The 14,952-nt window shown below is 39.6% G+C and overlaps 1 protein-coding gene across 2 annotated transcripts in view; it reads right to left on the bottom strand.

Annotated features, from left to right (window-relative positions):
• LOC116505548 (protein NipSnap homolog 3A-like) overlaps positions 1-13,699 on the bottom strand; it is a 31,417-nt gene extending 17,718 nt beyond the window's left edge. The window contains exons 1-6 of one of the 2 annotated variants that reach the window (XM_032212834.1): positions 13,540-13,698; positions 9,548-9,752; positions 6,284-6,442; positions 5,381-5,530; positions 2,700-2,786; positions 1,989-2,537 (exon numbers count right to left, since the gene is read on the bottom strand). In XM_032212834.1, coding sequence (XP_032068725.1) covers positions 2,461-2,537; positions 2,700-2,786; positions 5,381-5,530; positions 6,284-6,442; positions 9,548-9,752; positions 13,540-13,602 — 741 coding nt within the window. In that variant the 5' untranslated portion in view covers positions 13,603-13,698 and the 3' untranslated portion in view covers positions 1,989-2,460. Of the gene's footprint in view, positions 1-1,988; positions 2,538-2,699; positions 2,787-5,380; positions 5,531-6,283; positions 6,443-9,547; positions 9,753-13,539 lie in introns of those variants that run through there. The other variant, XM_032212835.1, reaches the window with a different exon arrangement.
• Between the last annotated feature and the right edge of the window lie 1,253 nt (positions 13,700-14,952).

The raw sequence follows: 14,952 nt of genomic DNA, 5'->3' as shown, positions 1-14,952 counted from the left end.
CTTTCACATTTTTTTATTCGTGGCTTCCTGGAGATCTCCTCATGTTCCCTTGGCAAAACAATTTCTTGTTTAATAGCATCAAGTATTTTCTTTGCATCTATCCAAGTTTCTTGGAATATATCTGCCCTCCTTGCCCTTTCACTTCAGGAAACCTCAGTTGTGCTAACCATAGACTTCCTCTTATATAGTCATAACAAAGGAAGGCACTAGTCAATATATTTTAAATACGGTAAATTGTTTCAATCCTTTAACATCTAAAATAAATACCTGCATGCACTAAAGCATGACACTCAATAGGACATTAATTTTTTCTCTCTGATGGGCTAGTTTACTGTGGGAGAGAAGCGGCAGGCCAATAAAGCAAAGTAACTTTGTGTACATATATATTCAGAGCCAGGAACACCCTTCAAAACAAGCCTCCCCCGCCAAATAAACCCTTGTCTGCTTTTAATGCTTTGAAAAGAGATGCTGAAGTGCTAGGCAAACACTTCCTTAAAATGCTTTGAACAGCCCCAATGAGTGGATTTTTGTGTGGTATAAAAGTGGATTTACTCTCCTGGGTGCTATGTGGTGTGCTAGAAAAAGAATTGTTCTTCACGTTTGTCACAGTTGGCTGCAGGATGCTTTTGCTTTATCAGCTGGCTTGTCACAGGTAAAGGTAAAGGTTCTCCTCGCACATATATGCTTGTCGTTCCCGACTCTAGGGGGCGGTGCTCACCTGTGTTTCAAAGCTGAAGAGTCAGCGCTGTCCGAAGATGTCTCCATGGTCATGTGGCCGGCATGACTAAACGTTGAAGGCACACAGAATGCTGTTACCTTCCCACCAAAGGTGGTTCCTATTTTTCTACTTGCATTTTTCCATGCTTTCGAACTGCTAGGTTGGGAGAAGCTGGGACAAGTAATGGGAGCTCATTCGGTTACGTGGCACTAGGGATTCGAACCGCTGAATTGCCAACCTTTCTGATCGACAAGCTCAGCGTCTTAGCTACTGAGCTACCACGTCCCTGTTGTCTTGTCACAAAGTCTGTCCCTAATTAGGGCTAAAAGAGTGTCACTGGCCAAGGCAATCCAGTTGGCTTCTATGCTAGATCCTGGATCTCCTTAACCCTACATCACACTAGTTCTCTGGGCTGTGCTAGAAGGGAATGAATCCTACTACAAAAACATTTCATTCCCCACCAACTAACTTGAAAAAAGTTAACCACCCTGGCTTTCGTTTTAACAACCCTTCCAATATGGGTGCCATGCCTAAAATCGGAAGTTATTTAAAATAGAAACACAAAATGTATGTATTTCAAAAAGCCATTTTATTGTTTCAATTTCAACAATTACATTTCAGGCACTGCAATTCGAATGATTGCTTCAAAAATACAAAAATGTGTATGCTACATAATATGCCACTGCGAGTAACTCTCTCAGAATAAATCAGTTTATTCCATTTCTCCATTTAAAATGGCCAGAGCTAGCTCTGAATACATGGAAAAATTTACTTGATTTTTTTTCTAATTTACTTCAATTTTTCCATGATTGAAAAGGAAAGAAAAGCTAGCAGGGACCTGAAACTGACATGCAATGTCATTTCTATCAACAATAGAAATGAAAGAAAGATCATGTTCATGATTTATTGAACATTTTTCATTCAACTAAAGTTCCACTGCAAAGGCATTTTTGGTCCAGTTCTAGTACAGCGACAAGTAAACAAACATAAATGATAAAATTCGGACCATGTTAGATAGAATTGCAGGCAAATAACCTGTTTCCCCAAAAATAAGACCTCCCCGGATAATAAACCCGATCAGGCTTTTGAGCGCATGTGCTAAAATAAGCCCTGCCCTGAAAATAAGCCCTCCCAGAAAATATTGTAACACAGCAGCAGCCATGAGGTGACCACTCTTGCCGCCTCCTGCACTTCAAAAATAATAAGACCTCGAAAATAAGGCCAAGTGCTTATTTCGGGGATCAAAAGAAAAGCCGCTGTTTTATTTTCGGGGAAACATGGTATATGTTACCTCAGAGTAATGCAGCACTTAGGTTTAGGACAAGCAAAATGTACATTAAAAAAAAACTTAATAATGCTTTGAAATTGTGGCCATTTAGAAAAGATCCTTCACAATATGTACTGTCGGTCAGAAAAATTAACAAAAAAACTATGCTTTTCTTAAATCACAGTCTTTGACAGACTTATTTTCACACACTGATAACTATACAATGAAGGAGTCTAATACAAATAAGTTATGGAAGTTCGTTTTCATAACATAATTTAGTGAATCTTGAATTTTCATTTCACTGGGCGGGAGATTAACGTTCCCATTTCCAGCAAGGGAAATAGGCATAAGATTGCTACCAGAAAGAGAGGATAGGTTTGTATCATAGTTTATAAACAGGAAAAAAAATATATAGCTGGACTATTAAAACCCTTAGATGCTCTTAACAGTACAATTGTCCCATTAAGCACTGTATTTATTTTAATGGCGAAAACACTGTAGGAAGCAGGAGGCTGTTCTGTTGGGATTCCAGAAATTGAACGCTTTCTCGAACTAAAAACAAATCACACAAGCAATTAAACGATTAATAGTGGTGTGTGTGTGTGTGTGTGTGTATGTATGTATGTGTGTGTATGTATGTATGTATGTATGTATGTATGTATAAAGAAAGAATCCCAAAGGGAAAGGGGAAAAAAGGAGAAATCTTTCACTTACCAGCTGCTACTAACCGAGGATCCTCATGGGCATAATGTCTTCCAGCTGCCCGACTATCTGGACTTTCATTCCACCAAAGCACATGAACTACAAAGACAGAAAACTGCAACTCAATAACAGTGTGAATTAAATAGGCAATGTGTTTATTAAAAAAGGTTTTGCTGAATAATTTTTATTTGGAAAGCCATGCCTACTCATTGTTATGGATAGTAACCACTGATATTGTATATCAAAGAAATCCTTTCAATTCACACACCACTGGAATACGGCTGATAGTCACGCCAAATACATGACAATAAGCATTGGATACTGGTATATGCAATAGCATTAATTATTATGGTTCTCAGGTATTCAATAATTAAATTACTGGAGGGATTAAACTGTTAATTGAATTAAATATTGATGAAGTTAAATTATTAATTACATGAAATACTTAAATAATTGAATGGATAAAATTATTAAAAGTAACCAAATGTTTGAAACATAATTCTTAGTTATGGTGATAAACCAATGAACAGTGTCAATTAATTCTTATCAAATAAGAGAATCAGCATTCCTAACCATTTTACAATTCAGTGCTCAAATTCTAAGCATGGACTAAAATAGAATTTCTCTCAAGAGGCAAAAAAACTGATTACTGTATTTTTCGGAGTATAAGACGCACCAGTTTTACCCCCCCAAAAGAGGGTGAAAATCTGGGTGCATCTTATACTCCAAATGTAGCTCCACCCACCCGCTCCACGCGCCGCATTTTCGGGGGATTCCATGTGGCGGGGATCCTCACTTTCACATGGAGCCTGATTCCCAGAGCTGCCTGGGGAACTGCGATGAAATCCTTTTCAATGAAAGCATTTTTGGGCTGTAGGGTCCCCTCCCCAATTCCAAAAAGGCCCGTGCAGAGGCCAAACAAGTGCATTGTGTTTCAGGTGGCAGGCAGTTCCAGCATGCACTGCCACCTGAAAATGCTTTCCTTCCCAGTTCCCCGGTGCACATCACAGAGCCACACGCCCTCCTCCTCCTCTACAGACTTGCCGCCTGTTTTCTCCTGCCCAGCACTGTCGGCTGGTGGAGGCAGGGAGAAAAGCGAGAGGGCAGCGCAGTCGGGCAACAGCGCAGGAGCCAGGCGCCGACACAGGGTAGGCAGATTAGAGCTGGCTTGGCGGCTTGGCTGCTGGCCACCCGGAGTATGCAGGCAGCAAAGGAAACCCGCATCGTGACTCAATTAAAATGCGCATTTCACAGTAGGGCACAATTTGGGGGTGGCAGGAGGGGCAGGGGATGGGTGCCCTGGCAGCCGCTTCTTGGAGCCCACTGCCCACGGCCTTAAATGTCACTGCCAGTGACCATGGTTTCACGTCCCCTCTCCCGGATAACAGCCGAGAGGAGAGAAGAGGCAGCACGCTGGGCGAAGTTTCACCACCACTGCCCCAACGAGTCAGGAGAGGGGAGAGTCCAGCAGCACCTGGGGCACTTCTTCGCCACTGGCGGGGATGCTGGGCACCCCAACCCCTGCCTCACCTGCCACCCCAAAATTGTGCCCCACCACACAAAATGTGCATCTTAATAGAGTCTGGCAGCTCTTATGTATCTCTTGGCTGGTCTTTGCAGGAAAAACCTTGCACAAACTTCATGGGAAGTTTTTCTTTACTGTGCAAGATGTTTTCCTGTACAGTGGCCGAGAGAGAGAAGTGGTGGAGCTGCCAGGCTTGAATAAGATGCGTGCCCTGCCCACCCCAGCCCCTGCCCCACCTGCCACCCCTAAATTGTGCCCAAACATCTTTCTTGAGACTGGCAGCTCCACCACTTCTCTCTCTTGGCTGTTCTGTGCAGGGAAACCTCGCTGCTGTTGCTGAACCTCCTAGAGGCACGTAGGCAGGAGGCAGCAGCGGTCACGACATAGGTTTCCTTTGCTGCCTGTGCACTCCGGGTGGCCAGCAGCCAAGCCGCCAATCCGTCGGCTGCCTCTAATCTGCCTGCCCTGTGTCCGCGCCTGGCTCCTGTGCCCTCTCCCGACTGCGCTACCCTACAGCTGAAAAACACTTTCATTGAAAAGGCTTTCATCACAGTTCCCTAGGCAGCTTCGGGAATCAGGCTCTGACAGAGGCAGCAAAGACATTAGGCAGATGAATATTGATGGATGCTGCTGGGAAAGAGGCAGAAAGGTTTTTTTTCCTGATTTCCTCCCCCCCCCCCAAAAAAAAATTAAGGTGCATCTTATACTCCGAAAAATACGGTATTCTTCTACGAACGAGTAAAAGACACTAGCCTGATTTTGGCATTGTTACACAATTTTGCATTGAGTGACTGTAGCGATTAGTGATGGAGTTGCCAGTCCCAATTGTGGTCAGTAATCAGGACTCCCTGTAGTATATTTTCCTTACAGGTAAACCTTTCCTCTGAGCCAGGTCTGATTCCAGGCAGCTTTCTGAACATGTCCATCAAGACATTTTGGCAACATTATGCCTTGTTTTAAGATATCTTTCAATTTTCCACACTAACCTTCAGCCCTGAGATTGTCTGGCAAATCTCTGATCCAAGTATGAATCAGATCAAATTTTGCTTAGCTTCAAGCCCAGATGAGATCTGCCATGAGCTACCCTGAACCGAAGGCTGTGTTTCCTTACTTCTTGCCTAAAATATAGCAGTCCCATGTTGTACTGAAATCTGATAAGCAACCATACCTCGGTTGAGTAGTCCATATTCAGTATGGAAGACCCCAATCAGCTTAGTATATCCACTGTTTATGTGGGCTTTAATTGCAGATTTAAAGGACTGTCCCCACACTGCTGGTCCACCAGGTTTCATCTGGAAGGTGACCAATTCATAGACTCCTGGGAGCAGCAGCACCAGAAGAAAAAGATTCAGAATTTGTAATGTCCTCTCAATATATTATGCACATATTTTGGAAACGAATAAGAGATTTTGTACAAGAATGGAATTCAGCACTGAGAATATCTGAAGCTTTCTTTTTTTTAAAAAAAATCTAGTCCTTGCTAAAATGGACAGTTGAAAAATTATGAACACATCAAACATATTTAAACAAGAAGATAATATTGTTGGCAAAAATACATGGAAATCTTAAGTGCTATTATTATTTTTCAATTGAAATGCTAGTTTTCCCAGCTCAACCTCCTATTTGCCCATTAAGAATGCTAACATGCATTCCTAATGGGCTAACAGAGGATCTCTATAGGCTTCTCAACAACTTTTAAGCTGTTCTAATACCCCCCCGAATTCCCCACACAGACTAAAGTTCCTGAGATTTCGGAATTGCTGCTCTAAAGCATGATTACCTATTGTATACTTTGTACTTACTAGATGCACAAATGCGTATTTTTTCCTTCATGAACTGAAATTATATTTTCAGCTGCACAATCATTAACAGTGAAGGCAGTGAACACAAACCTTCAGTAGCTGGGCTTTTAAAGATTTTCAAAAGGAACCACAACAATTACGATAATTAAATAGCCATAGGTCAACTTTAAGTACAAAGTTTACTCACTACGTGACAAAACTGTACTAAAAAAAAAACCCAGCCAGTCTACACCTTTAAAAATGCCAAAATACATTAACATTCAATGTACCATCTTTTTCAGCGCTGCCAAAAGCACACCAGGGGACCAGGTAAGTAATCTCATTCTCTTGTTTGTCCAACAAAGGCAGCATATGAGACATGTATTTTCCCTGCCATTCTTGATCTTTGGTTAAGGCTGTACGGACCGCAGCCCTTTGCGCAAAGCTCTCTATAAACAAGGCAAAATACAGTAAAGTTAGACATCCACATTTAGCTATGTCTACAGTAAAGTTAGACATCCGCATCTAGTTTGTTATTTGTGTTTTTCAGAACGTCAAACCCAGAGGTCTTCAAACTTGGCAACTTTAAAGACTTGCGGACTTCAACTCAGTTGAAGTCCACAAGTCTAAAGTTGCCAAATTTGGGGACCTCTGCTCAAACCTATTGCTCTTGCATAGTCATTACTTCTTGTTCATCTAAAATCAGCCATTTTTTTAGTATTCAGATTTTATTAAAGCCATTGTTTGTTATATTCCCATGACAGATTCATCCTGATTTTTTTTTTTTTTACATTCATTCTTACTTAGGGCCTAGTATTGGTTTTACTTTTTACAGGAACATAATATATTCAGTTATTTACAACTAACTAATATTAGTATATAATGTCCTTGGCATGTTAATTCTTTCACACACACACACACACACACACACACACACACACACACACACACACACACACACACACACACACATATATATATATATATATATATATATATATATATATATATATATATGTATATATATCACAATATATATATCACAAGAGACCATCCAGACATATATATATATCTGGATGGTCTCTTGTGACGAGCCGATAGACAGAGAAAGGAAGCAGTAGACTTCCTCCCATATTTGGGCATACCAGGGGTTATGACACTAAATACATATACATATACATATACATACATACATACATACATACATACATACATACATACATACATACATATATATATATATATATATATATATATAATTTTTTGGGGGTCTGTTCTTCTTGCCTCTCTTTTATGGTTCTCTATATACTTTCCTTAACATCAATAAAAATATGTCAAAAAAGAAAACAAAATGTACGTATAATAAATTATTGTGCTTCTGATTAAACTCTAAAAAATATTCTAAATCAATTTCACCAATTTGACTGTGACTATTAAAATGCACAAATATTTGACATTGGGAGATCTATAGTGGATATGCATCTTATTTAAGGCAAGGTTGACTTCTAGTGTTCCTATAAAATCTTCCTTTTCTTGTTATTCTGCAGCAGAATCAAACTATTGACTATTGGCTTTGTCTATGCTTACCACTACCCTGGCATTCTTTAGTGGTCTCCTTTGCTTAGCTTCTCAGACCAGGCAAAGCCTAGATGGGCACTGTGAACTACTGAACCAAGCAAGCACACTAAGAACTGAACAAAAGAGTAGTTAATGAAGGTCTTAAAATACCAGTCAACTTTCCTATCCACTCAAAGTCTTGATTTCAAATTCTAATTAGAATATTATATGCAATGTCCTTTAACACCATGTGTACAACCAGGGAGCCATTCACATTCTAACCAGCTGGATATTCCTACCTTATTATTTAAGACAACAGCTCCTTCACCAATTCACCTGGGAATCATGAATAAGAAATGGATAAAGTCTTCATCTTAAAATCTGAGAAAAATATTTAATTCAGTGCAGTTGTGAAATCTCTGTACCCTTATCTTAAATAAGTGTTTCTCAACCTTGGCAAGTTTAAACTATGTGGACTTCAACTCGCAAAATTTCCCAGTCAGCGGACTGGCTGGGAAATTCTGGGAGTTGAAGTCTGCATAGTTTAAACATGCCAAGGTTGAGAAACACTGACCTAGACTATTTCAATAAATTTTGCTAAAGAAAATCTGGAAGATATCTGCTTTCTGCAGAGATGGGACAGTCAAGAAACTGACATTAATCTGAGCATCTGGATTATTTTCCCTCTTTAGAATTCAGCGTAACTCACAGCTTCCTCACCCTTAATCAAAATGTAAAACCTTAGTTAATAAATCAGATTTACAATCTTAATAAATGTATAATCTTTCACTCTTATTTTCAGACTACAACCAATACCATTTCCTAGACTAAAAAACAGAATACAGGAGGAATGTTCTTTGTTTGGGAGTTTACTATTCTGGTTTGTAAGAGAGCAGTCTTACACAGAATCAGAGAATACAAAAATTCCAACAAGGAAGGGGGCTGATGGGGCTTGAAGGCAAAATCAAATAAGCTTTACAGCATTCCCCATAATGTTGAAGCTATATTGATTCCAAATTTAGATGCACAATCTGACAGAAAAGGCATTTTGTCAACTTTAAAGCAACTAAATTGTGAGTAACAGCTTCCTATTGGATTACACAAAACAAGTCATGAACTGGTGGTTGTTAAGTGAGATTTTGGTTCTTGAGGGATGTTTGGTTCCTTACCAGCTTCTAAGGCTTCTTATTTAAACTGCACTGGCGATACAGGAGTTTCTGCAGTGAATCTTTTCATAAAGTAAAAGTAAAGGTTCCCCTCGCAGATATGTGCTAGTTGTTCCCGACTCTAGGGGGCGGTGCTCATCTCTGTTTCAAAGCCGAAGAGCCAGCGCTGTCCGAAGACATCTCCATGGTCATGTCGCCAGCATGACTAAATGCCAAAGGCGCACGGAACGCTGTTACCTTCCCACCAAAGTGGTCCCTATTTTTCTACTTGCATTTTTACATGCTTTTAAACTGCTAGGTTGGCAGCAGCTGAGACAAGTAACGGGACCTCATTCCGTTACGCAGGATTCAAACCGCCAAACTGTCAACCTTTCTGATCGACAAGCTCAGTGTCCCTTAATCTTTTCATACTGGTTGAATAATCTGAAGACATCCCATATCCCATGGGAAGCAAGAATAACAATCTTATTACTTAATCCATTATATAAGTACTATAATATATTTATGGAAACATCACACACATACACTCACACACATACACACAAGGTGAGGCAAGTTATTAGCTTTTCAAAAGAGTTCTACACCTTGCTCTGCCAACTGGCATGGGAGCCTAGCGCCATGCAATCCTGGGGGTGGTTGGTAGCTGGTTGAAGGCTTTTAGCTTTGCAACTGTTCTTTTTAACTCTGTAATTCTGTTTTCTAACTTTGTTTCTAACTATGACTTTTAATACGATTTTAGCGTATTACTTATAAACCACTCAGAGGCATAGAAATATGACGAGCAGTACAGAAATTTCATATGTATATAATATAAAACTATGCATACAGTACCATATTTCCAAATGTGGAAAACTTTATTCATTCCCCCAAATTCCAGAGTCCAATATCCAACCATTGGGGAATGAAGTGTGCGAAGATGAATGTTTTTAGCAGTGAGGTCCAGAAAATCTTTCATCTTGTTTGGCTTAATTGTGTAAGTACGAAACTCATAGAATGTGCCATCTGCCTGTCGTGGCCCTGTGGCAAAAGATGAAGCCTGAAAATAAACAAAAGAAACTTACATAAATGTTGATGAATAATAGTAATAAATTACTTCTTTATTCAAAAAAATATGAATGAAGGCAACTAACCCACAATATCATTTTCTTCCACATATGCAATGTGATGTGAAAAAGTAAGATAAATACTATCAATCTTCTCCAATCTGGTGCCACAAAATATAGAATCTGAAATTAAACCCATTTTGAGGCAAAAGACTAAGGAAGACTAGGGAAAAGCTGGGTTACCATAATAATAGTGGCCAGAATTCCCAACAGAAAACACATTCAGTTTTTTATACAAAAGAATCAGATATGAAAATCACTGTCATCAGATATGGCAATAATCACCAATGAATTGTTGAAAATGATATAAAAGGAAACAAACATTCACAGGCTTTAGTATCATCAATGGACAGTAGTGTTAATGGTTATATTCTGAATACAAATAGGATTTCTAGCAGAAGCTGAGAAGAGACTCTTGTGCTATTTTACATTCTTGTAATAATCTGAATGGCTGTTGGGTAACACAAATTGCTGGATTAGACAGGTCTATGGTGTTTTTTATTATTAGGTTCTTAGATCATCTTGCTTACCAATGTCAGCCTTGATTTTTGACACCTCAATAAAAAGCTAAATTTATTAACTTCAGTTTATGTACAAATATGCTCTGTTCTTATACATCTCAGTGGATTCAAACACTGCACTAGGCCAAAATTCAATATGTTCCATTTTCTGTTGCTGCAATGGGTGGGGAAAAAACCCACTGCTATCAATCAACCAAGGCTTCACACAATTGCAAACCCTGCCAATGATTTCAGCAAGCCATGGTCCTATAGGACTTTGTACAAGGTCCGTAATTTAGAGCTGCACTTTGGCCCCTTCTAATCTTACAGGCATCATTGCTATACAAACACCAGAGGCCACTGCACTGATATTACTAAACTGGATTTATTTTGCAATTAAATAAAATCTATGAGGCAATAAGGTCATCTTTACACTCTAATCATTTCTCCCGTCTTTGTTCAAGCTGGTAGTAAATCAGGTAGCAAACCACTGATTGCTCTACCTGATCCAACTAAAGATAGGAAAAAAACAAAAACAAAAATGAAAATGGTATATTAATTTCAGTAAGATACCAGATAAAATAAAAATGTATACAAAAATGAAGCCTAGGTTATTCACTAATTGCTTTTAAGTCGCAAGTATTTAAACAGTGCTCTTTAACAAATGAAAACATTTCAATCGCATTATTTCCCTTTAGCTTTATTGCTGTATTTTGCCTTCTTAAAAGTTGCTGGCAACTGAATATTATAGGAGAGATATAGATCCTTCAGAGCAAAAGGAGCAATAGAAGGGGTACTAAATATGGCCTGCAACATTTGAAATGATCACTAGATGACAGAAAAGAGATAAAACTTGTATCTTGTATTTATCTCTTGCTACCATCTAGTGGTCATCTTGATTTTGCAGTCCAGATTGAATAGCCCTCCTATTAAAATAGACCGGTAACTGTCCTGAATTATTCATCCCATAGTTTCATCACAGCCACAATGCAAAATTCTACATATCAAAGTAGCACTACTGGAAAAAATGTTTTGTGCCAAGCCATCTAAATGGCCCAGTTATTAAAAAAAAAATCAGTTTTAGAATAATGCATATGTTTTTTATTAAATTGAGTTCAGGAAAATCAGGGAAATATAACAAAGATTACAGAGCTGAAATAGTTAGATCAGAGAGTAGAAAAATCAATTCAAATATGTTTACATCTGCAAAAACTACTGGATGGCCTTTGGCTTTTTGGTTAGTTATATTAACAGATTATTTGATGACAAAAGGCAGCTATAATGCAATTAATGACAGAGCCACGAATAAGTAACAGAACAAAATACTGCAGAAGCAGGAAGGGAAAATGCAGGTGGAACATTTTATTTTTTTAAGAAATAAAAACAAATCAGCGTGGGAATTTGCATACATACATTCACAGCTAGATCAGCCCCTACATTGGTTCTACAATAGAAATATCTGTTTGGTATAGTGATTAAGGTGCTGGCATAGAAACCAGGAGACTATGAGTTCTAGTTCTGCTTTAGACATGAAAGCTGGCTGGCTGACTTTCTCTCATTCCAACCCACCTCACAGGGTTGTTGTGGTAAAAATAAGAGGAGGAAGGAGTATGATATATGTTTGTTGTCTTGAATTACTTATAAAGCAATAGGTAGATTTAAAAAAAATCAATGTCATGTGGTGTGCATTGGAACTCATTACTTCACGAATAAGGATTCTTTTGACACCAACACAGCAAATGTTGAAAACATTTAAGGCTCCACATTTAATAGTTTTACAGAAGAGTGGATTTAGCAAGTGTAGCTGCTGTCTTGCGTAGGTAGAGGATTCCCATCCTCTGAGCTGCATCTGGCCTATTCTAAAGACATGGAAGATAGTTGCCCCATCACTTTTGTTAGTTTAAAAGTGATTTCCTAATCATCAGCCTAAACCTGTATTTCGAAGTACATGGGAAATGAAGGCTTAGAATGAATACAGGTAGTCCTCAACTTAGAATAGTTCATTTAGTAACCATTCAAAATTAGAATGGGACTGAAAAAGTGACATGACCATTTTTCACACTTTATGACTGATGCATCATCCCCAGTCACATAATCAAGATTTGGATTTATACAACTAATTCATATTTATGATGGTTGCAATATCCCAAGATCATGTGACCACCTTCTGTGACCATTTGAGAAGCAAATTCAATAGGGAAGCCAAATTCAATTTACAACCATGTTTCTAACTTGTAATAGCAATAGCATTTAAGACTTATATATCTCTTCACAGTGCTTTATTGCCTTCTCTAAGCGGTTTACAGAATCAGCCTACTGCCCCCAACAATCTGACTCCTTGTTTTACCCACCTGGGAAGGATGGAAGCCAGGGAGGATTGAACTGCCTAACCACATGATTCACTTAGCGACTGTGGCAAGAAAGGTTGTAAAATGGGGCAAAGCTCACTTAATAAATGTCTCACGTAGCAACATAAATTTTGAGCTCAGTTGTGAGTTGTAAGTCAAGGACTACTTGTAAGGAGGAAGATGATAGAATGGACGGCAACATCTACGGACAGACAACAAAGGAGAATAGCTTCTAATTTTGTGGAAAAAATACTTTTTCCTGTTTTATTTTGCTTCCTTAACTGCTAGCACTTTGTTTCAAACACTATAAAAGGTAAGTCAAGACAGGGTGGAAACTAATGGAGATGCAACTTAGAACTAAGGAGAAATTTCCTGATAGTTAGAACAATTAATCAGTGGAACAACTTGCCTCCAGAAACTGTGAATGCTCCAACTGGAAGTTTTAAAGATGTTGGATAACCATTTGTCTCAAGTGGTGAATGAAGGGTTTCCTGCCTAAGCAGGGGGTTGGACTAGAAGTCCTCCACGGTCCCTTCCAACTCTGTTATTCTATTCCATTCTTTCTTCAAAACCCTTTTTCCAATCCAAACTCAAATTCAGATCTGATATGGGGATCAAGTCCTTTTGCATCCAATAGAACTCTTTCCTCCTAGTTTCCTCGGCTCTTTGTCCTCTCCTCGCCGCTCCTTTTCTCTGCCGTTAACAGCGAGCGGTCAAAGATTAAACAGCAGCAACTGCAGCTGCAGTCGTGCCGAGCATCTCTTACAGGGCCGCCCTCACTTGTTGGACGTCTGCCTGCCCACTAGTTCTGCGCGGCGCACAGGAACTCCGTCCTCCACCCCAAGCGTCTTCCTTCGCTCCTTCCCTTTTACCTGGGCACCGACCGCTCGCGCCGCTGCCGCGACTCCTTTGAGGAGAGCCCGGGGGCCCTGCATGGTCTGATCGGACGGGCCCCACAAAAGTAGCAGCGCGACAACAGCAACAGCCAAGGCACGTAGCACAGCTGGGCGGGGAACGGCCACTTCCTACTGAGAAGTGGCCCGCCCGTCGCTGCATCGAGGCGAAGCATTGGCCGAGGCGAACCTCGTGGCCGCCTCCTCACCAAGCACAATGGAAGCGCTCTTGCCTCTTCCCAGCCCTTTCCCACTACACTGCGTGAGGGATGAGGAAGATACAATCTCCCCGGATGGACGCGGAAGTCTTACTTCTGGATCTGAGATGTGGGCTAAGTTACAACTCTGGGCATCCTTGTTCCTTGCCCGGGATTGCTGGAGCCGATAGATTGCAATTCAGCCGCTCTTGGGGTTTCTTGAATTTAACTAGTCCAAACGTTTCCCCGCGAAATTCCAGGGGACACTCCTGAGCGGAGGTTTATTTTGCAAAATGAAGGAAATATTACACGTGGGGGAAAGTGGGACTTCTCAGTGGGATTTCTGGCTTAAGAATTATTACTTAACAGCATTATTTACTCATATTGTATAGATCCTCAATTAAAATTTCTCCCTGGAGCTTCTGGCTCTGACTATCGCAGAGTGGTAGAAATGTAAGGTAACCAGATTTTCAGATTGGTAAAGAGGGACACCATTGACCGGGGAGGGGGGGGGGCTTGATTTATATTTTGTCAAACATGACCCCAGGACACTGAAACCATCATAAATACGAATCTGTTGCCAAACATCAAAATTTTGATCATGTGACCATGAGGATGCTGCAACGGTCGCTAAGTGTGAAAATGGTCGCTAAGTGTGAAAATGGTCATCAGACACTTTTTTCAATGCCATTGTAACTTTGGTCACTAAATGAACTGTTTGAAAGTTAAGGCTAGCTTGCATTATAATGCCTTATGCTAGCTTACATTTTCAAGAGAGAGAAGCTAAACTCCTTGTTAGAATTGAAATAGAAATGAATAGAGTAGAGTAAAATAGAATAGAATAGTTTATTAGCCAAGTGTGATTGGACACACAAGGAATTTGTCTTTGGTGAATATGCTCTCAGTGTACATAAAGAAAAATAAAATAGTAAGATAGTGGGATCCTTGCTGCACCAAGCCTTCACTAATCCTCTCACTTTCATCAAAAAAAGTAAAAATCAATCATGCTTTTTTATTTCTATTTATTATTTTGCTATGGCCACATATGAATATATATGCACATTCCAAACAGATTTTCTTACTAAACAGCCACCATTCTCATCCATAGGCCACTAAATGCCTCAACAACCTTTTCTGTATTCTTTCATTTCCATCCATCCATTTTATTTATTTAACATAGAGTAGATTAGGCTGT

The sequence above is a fragment of the Thamnophis elegans genome, chromosome 3 (genome assembly GCF_009769535.1).
Source record: "Thamnophis elegans isolate rThaEle1 chromosome 3, rThaEle1.pri, whole genome shotgun sequence".
Classification (NCBI taxonomy): Eukaryota; Metazoa; Chordata; class Lepidosauria; order Squamata; family Colubridae; genus Thamnophis; species Thamnophis elegans.
The sequence above is the reverse complement of the archived record's forward strand: the minus strand, read 5'-3'. Positions and strand labels throughout refer to the sequence as shown.